At 36.8% G+C, this 22,389-nt stretch overlaps 1 protein-coding gene across 1 annotated transcript in view; it reads right to left on the reverse strand.

Moving 5' to 3' along the window:
• Positions 1–22,389, reverse strand: part of USH2A (usherin) — a 795,289-nt gene that overhangs the window by 558,456 nt on the left and 214,444 nt on the right. Inside the window, exons 17-20 of the mRNA XM_061185303.1 lie at positions 21,718–21,987; positions 19,963–20,132; positions 15,111–15,255; positions 924–1,154 (exon numbers count right to left, since the gene is read on the reverse strand). Of these exons, the coding sequence (XP_061041286.1) occupies positions 924–1,154; positions 15,111–15,255; positions 19,963–20,132; positions 21,718–21,987 (816 nt within the window). The remainder of the gene's footprint in view (positions 1–923; positions 1,155–15,110; positions 15,256–19,962; positions 20,133–21,717; positions 21,988–22,389) is intronic.

Raw genomic sequence — 22,389 nt, forward strand, 5'->3', positions numbered from 1 at the left:
TTGAGTGAGACGTGAGGTTGGCTCACACAGTGAGGATTGGATCCTGTCTTTATTTAAAATTTTTATATTTTACTGGGGATTTTTTTGCATTGATTTTTATTTTAAAAGTGTTGTATTAAAATATTATTTACATGGATACTGAGTTTTTGGTGTCTTTAAATTTTGTGCCTCACTTGCCTTACTCTACTCCTGACCCATAGAAGGTATGCTTTCCCTGAAATTACTTCTTCCCATAATGCTCTCCATAGAACATGGGGTATTAACAGTTGTTGACTTTAAAAAGAAAAAAGTTACATCAAATAAGTGTTAGGAATAGTTAAACAAAGTTAAGTAGCTTTCTTATAATTCTTTTCAGAGACTGGAATCAGCTGATGTGTACTGAGAATCTCCAATAGCATGGGGGCATTTCTCAAACTCATTTGCCCACAGAACTCTTTTCCACAAAGGAAGTGAGGAATACTCTGAGGAACACATTCTGGTAAATAGCGTCCAAGAGTCATTTCCAGCACATACTTTGATCCAATAAGACTGCCTTTTCAGGGACTTTCCTTGTGGTCCAGTGGTTCAGACTCTGTGCTTCCACTGCAGGGGGCACGAGTTCGATCCCTGGTCGGGAACTAAGATCCCGCATGCCACACAGTGTGGGCAAAAGAAAAAAAAACAAAAAACAAAAAAAAACACCACTGCCTTTTCACATCTATTATATAGATATTTTTCTTTTCTTTCCTCCACTTACCCCACTTTTTTTTCAGAATACTGAAAAGATAAATATGTCGACACAATCAAGCTAAAGTTATAAAAGGGCTACATTAGTTTCACTATAAACAGGTGTAGTAAAAATTCATTGTAAAGACATATCAAAAGCATTAAAAACACCCCAGGGCTTAGTGCCTCGTAAAGAAAGTGATATCAAGCACACTTACCGGTAAAGTCTGTATTGACTGGGTGAGTGGAGCTGGGAAATTTATAATATCCATTTCCTATGAAACGAGTTCCTTTCATCATTGTGGCCCTCGGAGCTGGTAGAGCTGCCTCTCTCCTTTCCAGCTGATATGTAGGAGAGGGTCCATTCTGTTCTTCAGGTGCCTGCCACCTAAGATGGATGGTTGTACTGTTGATTCCTTCAACCAGAGGTAGCCTCATTTGGGCTGGTGCTAAATATTAGAAAACCCTTGTTACGTTCAAGAATTTGGCTCCTATCTCTAGACAGAGATATGCACAAATATGTTCACATGCACCTGTGTACATTACACTCAAAATCAAATCAATTATGGCCTCCAGTATTTCTATGGTCTAGGAACTGAAAACACAGAGTTAATATTAAATGTGACTAAACAAAATTTAAATGGCTAATGAATACGCTTTTATCATTAAACAAAGTTTTTTCTTACAAATAATTTCTCTATTCTTTCTTGCCACCTGACAGATACTATATATTATAGTCTGTTGGAGCACCACCAGATTCCCTATACCAAGCAGATGCTTCACAGAAGCTCTAGCTTCTGTGCCTGTTGGTCTCTAATGGCTCATGGCTTCTCCATTTTCTAGAGAATACCCCTGCCCTATCCAGGAGCTACAAGATCCCTTGTGAATCCTGCAGCCGGTGACTACCAAGCTAGTGGCTACTGATCACAAAGGGCAGAGTCCCTTGTCTTAACATGGTATCGAGTCAGGGCTGCAATTCACAGAGGCCAAGCAGGAAAAGGAAATGGTTGAAATGGGCTAGTTAGGGAGACAAGAGAAAGTGTGGGGTTTGAGAAAAACCGGTGGACGGCAGGGGGTGAACAGTCACTAATTCGCGCAAGCCCACGGATGATTCAGGAATGACAACCCAATGTTGTCAAATCTTTTATTTTGTTAAAAAAAAAAGTCATTTTATGTGTAATTTTCTGATTTTTAAAGTTTAGCTACTGGTCTAAATTAAAACAAACAAAAAAACAAACACCACTCTGAAAGCCAAACAAAGCATCCACAGGAAAGAACGAGCCTGTGATCTCAGCGGTTTGCAAGCTCCTGTCCGGGCACAACAGACTCAGGCAGCCTCGGGGGCCCTGGAGTGACCACAGCACTCCCAGCAGTAGCCTGGGCCTTGGGCAGTGAGGGCCCAGGGCTCACACGCACACTGGGGCCATGGCGCGCCTTGAGGTCCAGGGACACTGGCATTTCTTTGGAGCCTCCTGGGAAACCCCAGGAGTGACAGCTCTGAGACTTCCCCTAAAACCTACTGGAAACAGATCAGATTAACAACTGAGTTGTTGAAAATGAAGACCTGTTTCGATTTTCATTTTCTTAAGCAGTTGAGTTTGTAGGATGAGATTCATATCCACTTGAAGTGTGTCAGCTGGGTTTGAGGGGTGAAAGTGAAGAAAGGAACACATGTCATAATCGTCAAGTCTATTTATTGAGGACCCAGACTAAGGCTGTGGATCTTAACTTACACCTGTGTTAACACAGCCTTGTGCAGACACAAAGTTTTTGCCTGTTTCAGTAAATGTAAGATAAAATAGTGTGAATACAAAAACTAATATTCTTAAACCAAGAAAGGCAATTCACCTTAAATCAGCTTCGAACAATGACCATTTGTTACTTTCTAGAAAGCTTGGCCAGCTTTCCAAAGAGAAACAATTCATTGTGATTCTATTTTCATTTTTAGTAAAGAAGAGAGGGCAGTGAGTAAAAAGTTCATCAACTTAGAAAGATAATTAACAATTCTGTTCATCTTCCGCCAGTGTGAGCCATGTGATATTCTTATATATACGGATCTGTAAATTTTATGCATGATTTCCTTTAGTATTCTTTGCCAAAAATTAGCTAAACGCTGGGTTCTCAAAGATTTCATTCTACAAGCTATGATTCCTCTTCAAAATAATCCAAAACAAAATAAAAAGCTAAGCCATGCAGAAATTTCTTCTCCCACTAAGGTCATCTCCAGAGTTTGGAGTTCCATCTTTGTAAAATTTCAGGAAGCCATCATTGGCTATTAGCTTAACTGGGGAAGGAGGAATGTCAAAGATTTCTGAGTCTTGGGGTCAGAGAAGCAAGTAATGGAGGACCGATTATATCTTTTTCATTTGTTTAAAATTTTCTACTTAGGAGCAGACAATAGGAATTTTGAGCTTTTCTGTTACTTTCCTGTATTCCACTTAAGATTCGCTAGTGATCTGGCACACAAAGACTTGAACTTTTTAGTTTGAAGAATACCATCTATTCCAGTGATATCCAAATAGCATATGATATCGCTTGTATGTGGAATCTTAAAAAATGACACAAATGAACTTGTTTACAAAACAGAAATAGAGTCACAAATGTAGAAAACAAATTTATTCTTATGTAAAAGCAGCTACTTTCTCAAGGTCGCATTTGTTCGCCATCTGATACTCTTTTACTTTACTCCAATCACCCAGCTGGATGGGGATAATGAAGATTTGTACCACTATTGTATTCAGAATCTGTTCCCCATTGATACATCATCGAAAATCACTTCTTAGTCAGGAATATAATTTCAGAGTCAAACAAAACAAAATAAAAGGAATTCCAGCAGCTCAGTAGGTTTTTTCGTTTGTTTGTTTTGTTTGATTTAATGTCTACTAAAAGTGAGAGCATGCAATTTTTAAAATATCACAAAATGATTATAATCAATAAGGACACTTATGCATTGAGAATCCACTAAAATTAATGTTGACTATCTAAACTCTAACAAGTAGTGGAGCACTTGTAGATTCACAGGGGAATTTCTCTGCTGGGCAATTACACCATTCTTAGGAAGTCAACCACAGAGAATGAGTGGAACTAGAGTATATCTATGTGTGTGTGTTTGTGCGTGTGTATTTTATTCACTCGCTTAAAAAAAAAATAAACAACTCTCAGCTGGTCTGTTACAGTTTCACTTTGCGAGTCAACCCAGCCCACTTGAAAGGGTGAGTACCTACTCAGTCATTATCTTCAGAGTTCCCCTAAGACCAGAGGGGAACTTTCAATCAATTAAATGAGACTGGTCTCACATACATTCACAAGTAGAATAATGATAAGAAAAACAGATACTCCTGAACTATGAAACACATACACACAAACACAGACTCACTAAGGGACAGGTGAATTAAAGATTATGGCTCAGATCATCAAAGTGAAGGGATTATAGGTATAAATTTGTTCATCACAAAACAGTAAATTAAGAGACAATATGGAATAATGCGAAAGTCTCTGCCGATTTCTAGAGAGATAATTTTCACTTTTTATCCAATTCTGTATGATTTTACAAAAATCACTTCAAACCTATATGCCTCAGTTTTCCCATCCAACATGAGGATAAATTTTCAGTGGGACACTTTGAAAATAAGTGCTTTTAAAAACAATATAATTGCGTTAGGTTTTACAAAGCAAATTTCTATACAAATACAAGGCACTATTATTACTAGCCAATAAAGCATCTTTCGAATTACATATTATAAAATGATTCAAATCATCCATATTCAGAATCTATCTGTGTTTACTTAGAAAATCCTCTTATAAGCATAAAGTATAAAATGGATCTTCAATATCCATCATTTCAAAGACTAACAACCTACAGAGTCTGTTTCTACTTGGAATAAAATTATGGTGCTCTTGTATTTTTTTGCATTAGCTCTGTCATCCAATTTCTAGTCTCTCTCTTCTATTTACAAGCATTCTTTTATAAAACACTCTGTAATATGCATTCTTCTTTATGCAGCATTTATTACTTTATAATCTGATTAATAGCATATCATAATGCATAAATTTACACTTGCAAAATTTACGTAGTGTGGAGTTTGACCATCTCAGGATGAGAACTGAAGACTAAATGAGCAGAAGTGCTTGCTGACAGGTCTTTACAATCAAATCTGTGTTTTCAAGGAAGAGTTTGTTGTCTGTGAAGACTGTATGGCTGTGTCAATATCGTAAAGCATCATCAACTATTAGGAAGACGGCAATCTAGGAACAAGCAGCGTTTCCTCATTTCAGGGGTGTGAAGGGGGAAAGACTAATATGAGACATCCTCAGGCAACTTGTCAGTGGAAAATGATCCTGACTTTCTCCCAGAGATGCAAACTGCCACAGGAAACGTGATTTGCCAAATGCTGCTAGGCCCGAACACCTGTGAAAGGGCCCTGGGACTAGAACACAAACATAAAGTCCGGGTTGGTCACGTAGCCATGATTTCCCAGTTGGCAAGTGCTCTCCATTCAGGGTCCAGAAGAGGAGAGGATTCTCCCCTCAGACTCTCAGAGACTTCTCAGTGCTTTCTTGTTGACTATCTATTCTCTGACTGAGGAAAGAACAACATCAATTTTCCCATTTTCTTCTTTGTTTACTAGTCCCCTTCAAGAGAGAAGATATATAGTGGAACTGATCTGGAAAGGAGAAAACTTAGGTTCTAGACTGCTTCTTTAGGACGCTACTTATAGAACATTGGCTAATCCATTATTTGGCCTCTCTGTTCTTCAGTGTCTCATTCATTCATTTATTTTTTGGAAAAAAAATTTTTATTGAAGTATAGTTGGTGTACAATATTATATAAATTACAGGTGTACAATAGAGTGATTCACCATTTTTAGGGGTTATGCTCCAGTTACGGTTACTATAAGATATTGGCTATATTCCCTGCGTTGTACAATATACCCTTGTAGCTTATTTTATACATAATAGTTTGTACCTCTTAATCTCTTACCCTTATATTGCCCCTCCCCCCTTCCCTCTCCCCGCTGGTAACCACTAGTTTGTTCTCTATAGCTGTGAGGCTGCTTCTTTTTTGTTGTTGTTGATACATTCACTAGTTTGTTGCATTTTTTTAGATTCCACATACAAGTGATATCATACTGTCTGTCTTATTTCACTTAGGAAATACCTTCCAAGTCTATCCATGTTGTTGCAAATGGCCAAATTTCATTCTTTTTTACGGCTGAGTAATATTCCACGGTGTATATATATATACCACGTCTTCTTTACCCATTCATCTGCTGATGGACACTTAGGTTGTTTCCATATCTTGGCAACTGTAATAATGATGCTATGAACACTGGGGTGAATGGATCTTTTCAAATTAGTGTTTTCATTTTTTCCAGATATGTACCCAGGGGTAGAATTGCTGGGTAATACCTCATTTATTGAAGAGCACAACAGACCCAATTTTGCCTAGGGTCTCTTCCAGTTTCAAAATTCTGGTTGAACATTTTCAAGCAGCTCCTCTCCATAGTAAACCAAGAAGGGGTGCTGGATACATAGATCCCCTCAGCCCTCCAGGAAGCCAGCCAGCTTATCTCCCACAGCTCTGAGCCATCTTGTTCTTTACCTCAGCGCAGCAGATACATATTATGATTTTTCTGTGTGTTCTATGATATAAACAAGGCCACAAAGCAGTGCTTTTAGAGAATTTAAGGGGAATCACCTCCTTGATGAATAAACACTACCTTAACCAGCTGTCATGCAGGTGATCATCAACAATTTGCATGCACCTCATGTCCAACACATAAAAAGTGTGAGGATTCATGATTTCTGAACTGTACATACGGCAGCAGCGATGACAACACGTACTGTTCCCTAAAGTCCCCCGTCAATAAAAGGTAGTTGCTTGGACTGTAATTATGGCATCCTTGCTACCCAAACTTGAAGCTTTTATGGGGCTTATGCAATTAACTACTTAAATGCATGGTAACACTTGCTTCTCTGACAGAAAAGTATTGATTTTTTAATCATTTTCAAGTCCCCTCTAGCACAAATAAATGTACTACAGTTACAGTTAATGCACTGTGTACGTGCATTAAACGTTGGTGTGACAGAATTTATTATTTTGTGATATATAGAACTGAAGTCGGGCTTCTCAGAAAGTAGCATCATGGATCCAACATCAGTATGGAAACTACCATTGTCCTTGATACTCCAAATTCTCTAACTTCTACAAGTTAGAGATCTTTTTTCATAGGATACTTAGGCTTAAAATAAAGGAGGGGATGCTGAATATAAATCTTCCCTATATGTCAGTGTAGGAGAAAATTAGAAATAGTCCAACAGAGAAGATAACAGTTTATTTTTTCCTAAAGCTGTGGGTGTATGGCAACTCTGTTCAGATGAATTTTTGTCTATTTAATTTTTTCCCCTTGCATTTATTTAGGGCACATCTATCAAAATATTTTGCACACAATAGTCTTTCTAGTTCAATTCTTACACATTTTAATTGTGTTGTTTTAATGCCTTACTATAGTTAATACATCGGAAAACTAAAATGGTGCTTTAAAAAGTGTGATTTCTGCATGCCATTTCTGCCATGCCATAAAGGTCAACAGAGGCCCCGTGAAAGTCACATATCTAAATACAGACCTGGCAACAGAGGTCATGACATAGTGTATCAACAAGCCTTTACCTTGGGTGCATCACACATTCAACATTAAAGTGGGTGAGTAAAAGGCAGTTAATTTTGTTTTGTTAGAAATAATATCATTTTAGTTTTAGCATCTAAGACAGATGCCAGCATTTCACTCTGAACAGATGGTAATTCCATCTAATAGTGCATCGCTGTATTAGTAAGGTCTGTTGTGTATACAAACAGTAATAAACAGTAGGTAAGGATCAAAATAAATTTTAATTGTTGACATTAAATTCTGGCAGCCACAGTTCTAAGGCTGCAATATTCCTTTTTCAAGTCTGTCAGGTTTACTAATGCTACAAAAGCTTTGTCGAAAGCTGCCAGATCCCAGTTTCCATACAAAGATGTTGCATGCTACCAGGTATTGGTCTGCACCAGGATTACCTGTTTTCCTACGCTGAAATAATCCTTCAGGAATAACATGGGATTGGTGCTACCACTGATGCACTGGTCCGCCGTGATTTCTTTTAGAATGCTCCTGAAGGACTGAACCTTTAATTAAGAGGTTGATTTTTAAAATGTTGTGTCCAATTGTTACCACTGGGGTCATGGTGCTATCACAGCCACTTTTCCTACCCTGCTAAGTAAGGGTCTCTCATTCAATTCACTCTATTCTCTTTGCAAATCTGGGCATTCCTGAACTTCTCTGAAACTGACATCATCCTTTTCATTTGGTTTGCTTTATCGGAGTCTGAAGGATTTCCCTAACAATTGCAGCTCTCGTCAGCTGAGCTCTTCCGTAGGCTTTGCTGTGGATCAAGCCTGCCAACAAGCACCACTCTGGTTCTCATAATGTCTCCAACGATCTGGTATTACAAGTAGTAGCCGCTCTATATTTGGGGAAGCTGCCATGTCCAAATCATTATAAAAAACCCCAGTTTGGCATGCAAGTTCAATAACAAACATGCTTTGCCATCATATTTCTTTAAAAACAAGGATGTATTTTTTTTGAATCATGAAAAATATATTGCTTCCACCATATGGGACAACCGACGACTCACCAGCCGATTTCCGATGCAGCATGTTGAGCTAACCATATGTTACTGTGCTGTTGAATGGCTGAGTGATTCATGCCCGTCACATTCTAGTATATCAATTAAAGCTCCTTGAAGTCTGCATGATTTGTGTCTCTGTTATTAAACCCTGCTAATTCATCCCACTTACACATCTGTTATAAATCTCTAGGAGTGCTGCATGATTCATGGCAATCTGTGAGCATGCTACAGCAAATTCTTCTCCTTGTAATTAACAGTAAATTGTTTCACTGCCATGCAATGAATTTTTCAGTTATATTGCAAATGAACTCCTAAATGTGCGGTTCTTTCCTAAGAACTGACTTATATCATTAGGCAATTAAAAAGTATTGCTTTGAACCAAAAGCTTTTAATCAAGAGAAATACAACTTCAACACTGCCTGAGAGCCACGGAAATTTGACACGGTGGTTAGAAGGGCAAAATAATTTCTGTTGTCGAAAGAGCAAAACAAACAAAACCAACCCTTCCGCGTACTCAGGATTTCCCTGACGCTAAGACGTGAGAACTGCTGCCTGAAAAGACTGGGTGAGCCAAGTGTGCACAGATACTGTTTATCTTAGAAGTGACTTAAGTCATCTGTCATTACCAAATTTCTCAGATTGACTTACACTGCTCTAATTGTAAAACAGTGCCTTTATTCTTGAAATAAATAATTGGATAATTAGCCAAGTTGAATCCGCAGAGGATTTCGCTGCTGTTCAAGTGTTCCTGTCAAAGGTGAAGCAAATTCATTTCAGCTCGCCTCTGCAGCTCTTCCAAGAGGCTTTGATATTTTTTTTTTCCCCACTTTCCTGGCAGCAGCCTGAGATTCATGAGTCCATACATCAAGTCGGTAGTTTAACAACAAATGGAATTAAATTCAAAGAAGGGAAACTAATTGAAGGACAGCAACAAAAGTGTTTGGTAATGTGCTTTTTAATATGGCATGCCACATTTGCATGATAATTTTTCCTTTTTAGCATGGAGCAGAAAGTGACTAGCTTAATGAGGGATTATTCAAGACAGGAACGAACAAAATGCATTCATAACTAAGAACAAAGATTGTATTATGAAACAAAAACAGGCAACCTCAGAGAAGTAACTGGATGATTGGTTTATGCATTATGAATAAAAAGATAGAAAAATATTTATATTAGTATTCACTAATGACTATATATACAAGATTGTTGTAATTAAAATTATAAATTAACATATTAAGAGTGCTTGTTTAATCACTCTGGGTCCTATTCACAATGAAAAGACTTAGGTACCTGCATACGAAACAATGTGTGTTTTCAACCCAGCCGCAAACAGCCCATACATTCTACTTTGGATTCAGACAAAAATCTTAATGCACCACTAATTACTTGCTTAATGGGAGATGGGCACTTCTAAGCTTGTAGTGTAGAGGTCAATTTATGATAGGTAAAGGAAAGAGGACATTATTCCTCCGGGAATGGATCTCCAAAAGGAATTTCTCTAAGGAAGGTTTAATTTGTACTTAATTCACAAAGGGTGGAAATGTACAAAGTTATTAGATTAAAAGGGTAATCTTCAAGAAAAGTACAAGAAGGGTGCCCAGCCCATCAGTTCATGACCCTTATACACCCAGAAGCAACTCCAAAGCCACCCATGACAGTTTCCTGAAGACTTTGCAGTGGAGATGCAGCCGCTCCTGGGAGAATACCTCTCTCACATCAGCTCTCAGACTTTGTCATGGGCACCAAAACTAAAGGAGTAGAGCAATAAATATTCTGGACGAAATGTGTAATTCTAATAATATCTAATTGAAAAAATACTTAAAAGAGAGCAAATTATAATTCTTGAGCTTTTTAATGAAGTAGATACATCTTTACAAGTATCTTTTTGATTTCTGTGACTGAGATTTAAGGGAAAAAAACATGTTTAAGTGATTCAGTGCTTCAAAAAGGCTGACTACTACTTCTAATTTTGGGTGCTCGTCTTCAAAATTTTTAAATGTCGCTGGCTTCTTCTGATTCCTGACACTTCACTCACATGAACTACATTTAGACTTGAGTTAAATTTCTCACAAATCCATTAGAATTCACTGGAGTAATATATACCCTCCAAATTGTAATTTTATTACTAGAAGAAACAGAGCAGGAAGAATCATAGCGCTGCAACTTAACTTTTATTCCTTTCCTACAATGGTCAACAAACCTGTTGACCATTCAAAAGGATTGACCTCCTCACTGTTTATTTCTACGACAATATCTATCAGTTACGCACAGAGGTTTAATCCTAGGAAAATTTTAGAAAAAAACCTTATTCACCTACTAAAAACAAAGGAGGCAAGAAGGCTATTGGATCTGTAATTGCTGGGGTTTTCTTTGTATTGTAATAAAAACAAGTCCATTCTCCCTGATCCAAACACCCCTGAAAACGGTATATTTTATAATAAATCAAGTGGCAAGCAAAAATTATTTTTTTATACTTCTGTCATGTAAGTGACTTTATTCCCTGCTTGGCAGATGAAGGGTCAGAGAGTTCTGACAAAATAAATTAAGGGATAAAGAAATAAAAATTTTCCCAGAAGAACACTAAAATAATTTTTCCTTCAGAAAAGAAAGGATTTCACATGTGAACAAAGTTAATGTATTTTTTTTTAATGGAAATTGAGTAGAAGGAACATTTTGGCAAAGGACAAAAAACTACACATTTAAAATTTACTATCCCATCTTCTCCTGCAACTGTTTAATTTTTTACCTTCCAGCTTCTGCTCTAACCATGTTAATCAGAGTGCTGCCCAGAGAGTCATCAGTGACCCCACGTTCCTTGTGGTTTACATTTTTCCTACTTCCCCTACAGCATGTGACCCTACTGACAACATTCTCCTTCTAGAATTCTCTCTCCCCTTGATTTTTTGGATACTGCTTTTTCTAGGTTCTTTTTCTAACTCTGACCACGTCTCTGTTCCCTTTTTTCCTCCTTTCCTCTTCCTCCCAAAATGTGAGCATTCACTGAGATGTGAACTTTTATTTTGTATTTTCTCTGCCTTCACTAATACATTATCATCCATAGTTTCGGCTCCTTCTATATGCAGGTGATTATAAAACCCGCATCCTTCTTAAGCTCCAGATTTGCATTTTCTGCTGTTGGCTGGTTATAATCGTCATGGATGTGTTTCCATCAAACTGAAACTCATGGTTTTATTTCTCCCATATGTTCTTTCTTCGTCTTTTGCATTATATTTAGTGGCATCACCTCTGTCTAGGATATTTACTGTCATCTTCAATTCCTCCCTCTTCTTAACCTGTGGATTTCCTCTCCTTGATCTACTCTATTCCTTTCTTTTAATCTTTCCCTCTATTTATCTGATTTACTTTCTCATGGCCCCCTTGGAATGTCTACCAGTCTCTATTTCCACACTTTAATCTATTCTACACTATACGGACAGAGACATCTTTATAAACCTCAGCTTTCATCACATCAGTACGGAACAGCTCCTCAAACAGCGACACATGGTATAATAGCTGCAAAAAACTTTACCAATTCTTTATAGTCCATTTCAAATGCCATTTAACCTGAGCTAATTTCCCAGTCTCCTAAATCAAAGTTATCTATCCCATGTTCTCCGTTCCCATAGCTTTCTTTTATCCTTTCCCCCAAGGTGTTAACCCTACCTGTTATATGTCAGTACCTTAATGCAGACACCATTAAGGTATCTTTGAATGGATTCTATTAGAATCCCCTCCACCCAGTGCTTTAAACAGTAACCTTAATAGACGCTTACTGAATTGAGCATTCACGGCAAAACATAGCAACAATATGGTTATGACACATTATTAACTCTATATTGTAAACAACAAATTTGAAATGTGTAGTTTTTGATCAAAATCCTGAAATGCATGTCATAATTCTGAACAACATGCTCCTTACAGAACTGAAAAATGATGCTTTTCAATGTTAGCGCCCCCTACAGTTTACTTTTGCCATTCAATCCTTAGTTTTAGGACTCTCCATTGTTATACTTATGTTATAATACTGTTACGGAAACAAAGTTGTAAAATAAATTGCATGACTTTGATAACATTCGATTAGACATTCTATAACATTTACATTGTGACTGATAAAAGTATTACAAAACAGTTATGATAGAAATCTTGATAAAAATAACAATTTTTTTTGAGGATTTACTCTGTGCTGGGCACTGCTTTAAATACTTAACATGTATTTACTCCTTGGGAGAACCCTATGTAATAGGTTATCCTTATTTATAAATTGGAAAACTAAGGCACAGAGGTCATATAATTTACTCAAGGTCACAAAGCTAGTAGATGGCAGAGCCCAAATTCAAGTTGCGGCATTCTGGCTTATCATTTTCCCCTAAAATACACAAATAAACTCTTACTTGAAAAAGTCAATTAACTTGCACATCTCATGGCTTTCGGAGACTATGAGAGGTTTCCAAGTTCTGTTTTTCAGGGATAAAGAGGCAGGGAGAGGACTCAGAGGGCCTAGATGAGCTCTGCTCCACTCAGCTTCCAGTGGATGGAGTGGCCTTAAGCCTCCTCACCAGTGACTAGAAGAAGAGCACACAGCACTGGGGCGCAGTGAGTTCCACGTCACAGGAACTCTTACTGCAACCAATGAGGATGCTATTCACACAGACGTGATCATTGGTCCATTAAGCAGGGAAGATGCCATTCTATAGACATTTTCCCTGCTTTTCTCTTTCCATGTCCAGGATCTGTCTAATCTCTGGGGACCAGCATGTCTCCGTTCAGTTCTTTTAGTTTGTGTCTATGAAAAAAACAGAGTAGATCCTATCTAAAGGAGAGAGCCTGTCCTAACAGTGCTGGAAGCTAGGGCATGTGAGGTGCAGCTGGGAGGTCCCTCAGTACACAGCCTGGAGGAGAGAAGACTTGGCCGGCGGTATTGTTATTGAAGATGTTATTGGAAGTGATGTCATGAGGAAGGTGAATTAGAGTGAGGACAGCCCCCAAGGGAGTGGAAGGAGAACGTTCAATAGGAGCCAGAGGAAGGTATTTTGGATTAGTATCACCTTTGAAATTGCGTTTTCAAAGAGGTCTCTAAACATGGCATGATTTGCCAGGGAGGTGTAGTTCCCCTACCACTAAAGGATCAAACACAGGTCAGACAAACACTTGGAAGGAATGTTGCATAGGATATATTAATATTGGCTAGATAGTCACCCTAGATGACCTTGAAATGTTTTACAACCCTGAGAAGCTGTGATTTCAGTTCTGCTCGGTCACATAATCGGAGTCCCTTTATCCTCCCCTAGATCTCAGGTCAATCTTTGGTTTGTGTGGTTTCTGTTTTCACTTTCTCCAGCCCCCAGGACAGATTCCTCTTTTGGTTTTTATCCTCTAGTCCCAAATTATGTCATTTTTTCTAAAAGAGACAGGGAGTCTTCCCCTGTTATCCACACTCTGTAACTCTCTAATTACATAGTATATAAAAATAAATAAATATTCTTATAGGAGAATGGTGTTTTTTGTTCAAGCTAGGTACTCCATAAATACTTGTACATATAGGTTAAATATGTAAAAACACAAAGAGTTGAGTCAGAGATAATAAAACATAATTTCTTGGAACTTTGGAGTCATTCTCATTATTGAAAAAAAAAAAAAATTTTTTTTTTGGCCCTGCCATGCAGCACGTGGGGATCTTAGTTCCCCAACCAGGGACTGAACCCGTGCCCCTTGCATTGGGAGCACAGAGTCTTAACCACTGGACCGCCAGGGAAGTCCCCATCATTGGTGGACAATTTGAAGAAACAAAATTACTTGTTATATTTGAAGTTTGTTGTATACTGATACAAGATAATTTGAGCCAAAAAAGTTTTTCCAGAACGAAAACAAAATAAAACAAGACAAAAACTATGGAATTGTATATGAAGACAGTAAGGAAGAAGGTCTAAGGAGTATTTTCATAGCTAAACATGTTTGCATGCTATCTGTCATTCGCCTAGGAGTCTCTTAACCTCCTCACATCTGGACATTTCCTTAAAGAGCACCAGGAATCTAAGCCTTGTTGGATGCTGACAGAAAAACTGATTTGAAAATATCCTAAATGGTAAGTAATTGGGTTATATAGGTGTTAATAATACATGTAATCAAGTTTGTGTGAACCTAATTTGTCGTAAGTGAAGCAAGCAAAAAATTATACAAACTATTTCCTGGTAAGATTATACCTGATAACAAGTTGTTATTTCAATTTTATGTACTTAGGAGCTTCACATTCATAATAAACAGATTAATAAGCACACTACTGCCTATCCAGTAAAGGCAAAATATGACACCAGGGCAACCCAGTAATTTCTGGATGTCTGCTGTTAGCTCCGTGGGGCAGGAAGGGATAGACCCAATCCCACACAAAAAATGTTAAGACTGAGAGAAGCAGTATTCTGAGTCCTCACAAGAAGCCTGCTAAACACTTCAAACAATTGTTGGGACATCTTTAGGACTTAGGGTGGTGGGAGCCCTATAGTCACTCGGCATCTAATTATGTTTCTTAGGATGACACAGCTGCAACTCAGGAATGTTCAGGGCTCTTAAGTTTCTTTTTCTGTTCAACTATGTCATGGTCAGTAGCAATCAGGGTTAGTGAGGGAGAAGGAGAAAGCAGAAAAGACAAATATTAAGTCCAAACTAGAGAAGGTATTGAGCTTTGTAGGTGTTTTGTTTATAAATACACAATATATTTTTCATGTCCTTTAGAACTTGCTTACCTCCTGCTAAAGTCCGTCCTGCTCCCGAAGCACTGGTTATACAACCAATTGAGTTGCAGAGAGAAATAGTAAAGTTGTATATCCTATAAGGTTGTAGTCCTTTTACAATATAAGACAGTTCTTGGGATTTAGCAGTGTACAACACCTGTGAAGCAAAAAAAAAAAAAAAAGAAGTCAGATAATAGATAATCAGTGTGAAAAACATTAGCTTGACAAGCAAAGTTCCAGGAATTCTGACAGAGGGAATTACTGCCAACCACGATTAGGAAAAGGGATTCTTTTTGAAGGGCCTCAACAAGCTAGGATTTAATTGATAATTGTACAATCACACTGCTTTATGAGGTAATAATCCAGTTCCTGAGTGGATAAATGAGGAAACCGAGTTATTGCCTCATAAAGCAGCATGGTGGTGCAGTTCGTGTCACTGATGGTACAGATAAAGAATGGTGACACTGTCATTGTTATCGTGAAAAAGTCCAAATAAAACCACGGGGCTTGGCCAAAACGAACCCAGTGCAGTAATGCCCACATGCTAGCTGATGGAGCTGGTACAGAAAGATGTCACTACGTTAAATCAATCCCATCATTTGCTTTAAAAAAAAAAAAGCCACAGGAAGAAAAAGGGAAAAAAAGGAAAGATTACTGAGCACCCACATGAAGTCAATTCTCAATTATCTTTCTTGTACAACTGAGCATAAGAAGATTGATCAAACAGTTACATTTTTTTTTTTGAAATACTGTCTTTATCACACATTTTCAAATGAAAATAGCAGATTTGAGCAAAGGAGACTCTATGGTCCATAAACAAGTAATTAAACAATAAACACTGAGAGCTTGTCCTGTCATTATAACTAGAATTGATCAAAAGCAACCACGTAAATTTGCTTAGTCTGTAGATACAAAGACCACTGGTGATTATATTCAGGAAAAAAAAGTCATTAAAATGGATAGTCTGACAGCAAGCATGAGTACAAAGCTATTTTTCTAAGGGATATTGATATACATTCATATCAAATAATCTTCCATAAATATAAATACTACAGGTAAAGATTAATAACATTTGGAGTCAATTTCTAGATTTTGTTTTCCCTTTAGGAGTACAATAAAATTCATTTGGAATATGTGCCTGGGTACTGACTTTAAAATTTCATAAACTGAGTAGTTCTAGAAAGCAGTGTGTTTGGAATATAAATTATATTGCTTACACAACATTTTTCAGAAATAAAGGTGACTTTGGAGAGTCAAAATATCCAGGAATAATTTAAAACATTGGTACCATTTTCTTGCAATTACATTTAGAAATCAGAAAAGCATCAAACACTAAATTATTAATCCTTTTTCCAATTTTAAAATGGCTACTTAGGTTTTGAAGATATAAACTGTTTTCTTTCGTGCAATGTGATTTAAAATTTTCTAAGAAAAATAAAACTTTGAAATGAGTAAATCTTACTTAATATTGCTATAAGATTTATCTTATTTAGCACAATCTTGATGAGATTTAATGTAGTTTTTTAGAAAATAAAATTGTTTTTAAGATAAAATACATTAAGGTATTTCTCATTTAATTTAAAAAATTGAACCATTTTTAAACAAATTATTCTTTGTCTCAAGAACACATCAAGAGGGATGGAAGAACAGTATGGAGGTTCCTTAAAAAACTAAAAATAGAACTACCATACGACCCAGCAATCCCACTACTGGGCATATACCCTGAGAAAACAATAATTCAAAAAGAGTCATGTACCACAATGTTCACTGCAGCTCTATTTACAATAGCCAGGACATGGAAGCAACCTAAGTGTCCATCAACAGGTGAATGAATAAAGAAGATGTGGCACATATATACGATGGAATATTACTCAGCCATAAAAAGAAACAAAATTGAGTTATTTGTAGTGAGGTGGATGGACCTAGAGTCTGTCATACAGAGTGAAGTAAGTCAGAAAGAGAAAAACAAATACTGTATGCTAACACATATATATGGAATCTAAAAAAAAAAAAAAGGTCATGAAGAACCTAGGGGCAAGACAGGAATAAAGACACAGACCTACTAGAGAATGGACTTGGGGACACAGGGAGGGGGAAAGGTAAGCTGGGACAAAGTGAGAGAGTGGCATGGACATATATACACTACCAAATGTAAAATAGATAGCTAGTGGGAAGCAGTCGCATAGCAGAGGGAGATCAGCTCGGTGCTTTGTGACCAGCTAGAAGGGTGGGATAGGGAGGGTGGGAGGGAGGCAGACGCAAGAGGGAAGAGATATGGGAACATATGTATATGTATAACTGATTCACTTTGTTATAAAGCAGAAACTAACACACCATTGTAAAGCAATTATACTCCAATAAAAATGTTAAAAAAAAAAAGAGCGAGGGGATATGCGGACATGTGTATGCACATGGCTGATTTGCTTTGTTGTGCAACAGAAACTAACACAGTATTGTGAAGCAATTATACTCCAATAAAGATTTATTTAAAAAGAAATTTAAAAAGAACACAAAATGAAATGTAATAAAGAGAAAATGTAGACTAATACTAATTTTGATGAAATTTTACTTCTTCTCTACATATAGTTGTTATAAATTACATGATTTTTAAGAGACACTTATCCTAGAGCTTGGGGCATGTAAAATCATCACTCAGATAAACTGTGTCTTTATTATGTACATAGACTCATCTTAGCAAGTCTTAAAGGATGTATCTAATTGAAAATTTCTTGTGGGATTAATCTTTAAAGAGGTGAGAAGAACTTTGTAGGAGTTTAAAATACTACAATGATAATAGCACCACTTCTATATATGTCTTCTACCACATTCTTAGGTAAAGATCCTTTAACAGTTATTTTTACAGTAGGCTTTCCCCAGAAATTTTGGCTATTTATTTACCAAGATTATAACAAGACATGCTCAGGTCAGTGTGGATACAAATTTAATTGTTGAGAACATAAAAAATTTTGACTTTGCCACTTGTGATTTCACTTTCTTGAATATACGATTAGGTAGATGAATATTTGCAGGAGAGGGTATAAGAGAGAGAATAAAGTGACATATCTATATCCTTCTTTTAATTCAGCCACAAAGAAAAGACTTTTAAACAAACAAAAGATTTATATACATAAATTTTGTCAATATAAAAAATATTTTCCTGCCCCACTGAATAATATTTTATAAAATGTAATGTAGCCGTATCGCATTAATAATAATCACTAATAATAACAATATCTAATATTTGTCAAGCTCTTTAAGCTCCACAAAAATTGTATAGATAAGCAGAAATTGTTTTCCCATTTTACACATGAATAAAACCTGAAGCACAGAGATGTGTGATATGGCAAGTAATTGGTAAAAGCGGGATAAAAACAAGTTGATTTCTGGGATGTGTTGTATAAACTATGGGGTTTTTTTTTCTTATCTTAGTTTCTTGGAATAGAGTATTATAAAACAAGTAACAGCCAGAACGCATAATATGCTGTGCAAGCTGGTAATCCAAACCCACATGTCATCCACCATTCTGACACTGCTGGCTCAATTTCAGCTCCTACCTATGACTCCTTGGAGAACCCTTAAGACTTGTGAGAGTAGAAAAATGTGGTTTAGTTTGCAGATGGGTTATCTTAGTATGTGGTTAATGAAGTCAAAAATGGGTGCTGGCTGCTCTATATCTCCATTCAGGGATGGTCCTAAAACCCAGCAATAAAAAGAAATCCTTTCAATGGGCAAAACTTTAGGTAGTGCACCTGGTCATTTATTCTGTGTGGAAAGGGAAGGGTTCCTGAATTATATGGCTGTGGTTTGGTTGTATTGAACATGGCCGTACAAGAAAAAAGACTAGAAAATCAGGAACTAGGATGTCTAGGGAAGAAGAATGTGGATAGGCCCATGGGACAGGGCATCAAGTAAGTGCGATGATCTTTTCATGTCCTGTTAATGTCCTCCAAAGGGCATCTTCCTCAGAAGAGATGCTAAACAGCCAAGTATGCAGAATGACTTGTCCAGTTGACATCAGCCAGTCTCTGTCTTTGGTCACTCTTATGCTGATAGAAAGGACACTGGTCACACCATAAACTGGAGGGTAACAAGAGCCTCTCATCCTCCAGGATTATTATACATATCAAATGAATTAGTCTATGTACACAGTAAAGCCTCAGTAACCGTTACCTATGATCATTATTCTCATTACTGTTGGCTGGATATAACCCACTAGAAGGAAATATGTCACTACATATCCCAAACCTTGAACATGTTCACAACCTTTGCTATAAGCTGTGATAAACTGCATCCCTCAGAATTTATTCTTAGGAAATAGAAATATGCAAAATGTACGTATAAGATGTTCTTATCAATGTCATTTAGATTTCCAAGAGAATTAATACAATAGACATATCAATTGATTGTGGATTGGTTGAATCATTATTGTGTACCCAGATAATATGATAGTACACAGCTACTGAATGTCAGCTTCTTGCAAGATATTTAAGGATATATGCTAAGTGGAAAAAGCAGATTTCATGAAACAAAATTATACCAACTTTATTTCCATATACCCTTATATTAGGAAAAAATGAGTGATATAAGTATTTAGAGCCTTGTATACATAAATATTATATTAAGAAATGAATGCCCCCTTTAAGGATTGTATTGGGTTGGCCAAAAACTTCATTCGGTTTTAAGTAAAAATAAGACATATTTTTCATTTTCACCAAGAAATTTATTGAATGTATTCATTAACTGAGCAAACTTTTTGGCCAACCCAATATAAATGAAAATTCTGTCAGCATTCTGCAAATACAGAAAATGTCAACATGAAGACATAATTCAATTCTGAAAGGTCGTTAGTTGAAAATAACAATACCTGTGAAAACACCACCGGACTAGATTGTTGAGGTGATTGTTCAGAAACCATACTGACGTTATACCCCACAACTTTTCCTCTTGTCACATTATCTGCTGGCATCTCCCAGGACACATTGAGCGAGTATGGTGAGAGGGGGGAGACTGAAGGAGGGGTCATGAATACAGGCGCTGTTAACAACAACAACAACAACAGCCAAAACAATGAATGCTGTATTCACAGGTTTTCAACCTGAATTCACACATTTATCCTAGTTTCTGAAACACCTCACTCCTTACATAATATTCTAATTTTTAAAAATCAAAGAAGATGCTGGTGTGTATAAAAGCAACTCACTTATTTTTATATCTGCAAGGATGTTCTCCATCTTCACATTACTAACAAAGATATTTTCCATTTACAAAATTAAAAAATAGGAATTTGCTTGTGTTCATAAAGGTAACTAGTAGATAGCTGGGGAGGAAACCATAGGTCTTATGATGTCTTTGAAAGGAGAAGCCACAAAAACAGAATATGTCTCAGTCCTCAAAGTTTAGAACAATGCATAGTGACATATTGGATTTCTTACGTAGAGAAGTAATTCACTGAGCTTCTGGGAGAATATTATTCTTTAGAAAGAGGGAAATCGAAAATGTTCTAAATAACCCCGAAGAAATTCGAAAAGTTTTCAATAAATCTGGATTGAAATGTTCAGGGACATACACACATACATTCTCCCCCTGCCATCCTTGAGATCTTAATATGGATTTTAAATGTGCTAACCAAAGGTGTATTATCAAAGGACCTCATTTCACTTTCATTAGCCAGTGACCCATACGATTATGAGGGTCCAGTATTGCTGTTTCATCCATTACTTTTCATTTCTGACCTTGACTTTCCCCTTCCGGAATGCCATGGCTCATCACTTGTGCTATCATGGCCTTATTATTTGGACAAGATGGCTGGGAATCATTAAGAGATGCTCAAGCACAATGCACATTTTATTCATGAAATGATTCCCTTGGACATCAAACTTGAAGCTACCCTTACCCTCCACAGTCCTAACAGATCCAATTTAAATCGTGACTTGGGTTTCTTTGGATATCTATAGATTCAAAGCATAACAAAAGTGTAGTTTTTTTGTCAAGGGCTCATGAAATTTGAGGTGTTTATAATATAAAGAATGAGGTGGAGGATTAAAAATATCTCATTTGCCTTAGTAAAGCTATCTTAAGAAAATTAAAACTTTTCACCATCTTTCCTTACCATATTGCCAACTGCTTATAAACACACTTGTGAATTATAGATTTCGATGTCTGGGATTATATTTTAAGGTACAATTTGGTACCTAAACTATTTGTTTTGGAAAGAGAAAGAAAAACAAAAACAGATTTGTGAAACTGGTAACAGTTATCTCTTTCACTGAACATAAACTGTACTGAATTTGGAGCAAGATGGGACATATGGCCATCCCACTTCAGGACTGGAAACCAACTGCTATTTTTGACAAACATTTCCAAAAGACTCTAACTACAGTTAAGTCATTTTTGCCCCTTGAAGTAACAACTAAAACATTATTTTTTTCCCTAGAAGTTACTGCAAGAACTTTGTGACCTTGAGTTATCTATGAAACCAATCTATGCATTCAATATTTCCTTGGTTTATATAAATGTACAGCTCTTGCTTTTCAAATGTATTTAGTGCTGTTGACTTTAATTTGAGGCAATATTTTCATTCAGGTGTTTCCAAAGTAGAGTTCAAAGCATTAGTCTTCACCTGATTCTCCCGTTCTTCCTGTGGTCCAGGCAGAAGACACACTCCCAGCCATGTTCACAGCTAAGACTCTAAACTTGTACTTGGTGTACGGATCCAAGCCAGTGATGACTGTGGTTGATTGGGGAGGTTCTAATGCATTTTCATTGGCTGATTCTGCAAGTGGGTAAGGACTGAGCCAGCCACTGCTCTGAAAAACTCGACTTTCTGCTGACCTGGTTTCTCCATTAGATCTCAGTCTTTTCATGTATAGTTCATATCTTATAATTATGCCTAGAAAAGTGAAACGGTGAACAAAGAGGACTTATTAGACAAATGGGCTGTTTTAGGGGTGGGGTGATGTTAGGTTATGTGAAGAGTCCTGGCTTTCCTTGTTCTTCTGACTCAATTACCTGTCTATTTTCTTGGTAATCTACATGATAGGTACTTAAAAAAAAAAAAAAAAACTAGAAGTTGATAGCTACATGAATGCATGAAATATTACTGTAAAGCATATTCATGGAAAATGGAAACTGAGCACAAAAGTGTACAAACACAAAATAACTATAATTTATGATAGGTAAATTCAATATTTTTCAGGATGATTGCTCATAATTTCTACTAAGAATGGCTATCTCTTTTTGGAAATTTGATCACTGTACCTTCAATTTGTATAGTTTCAAATTTGGGAATTTT

This window comes from Eubalaena glacialis, chromosome 3 (genome assembly GCF_028564815.1).
Source record: "Eubalaena glacialis isolate mEubGla1 chromosome 3, mEubGla1.1.hap2.+ XY, whole genome shotgun sequence".
NCBI lineage: Eukaryota > Metazoa > Chordata > Mammalia > Artiodactyla > Balaenidae > Eubalaena > Eubalaena glacialis.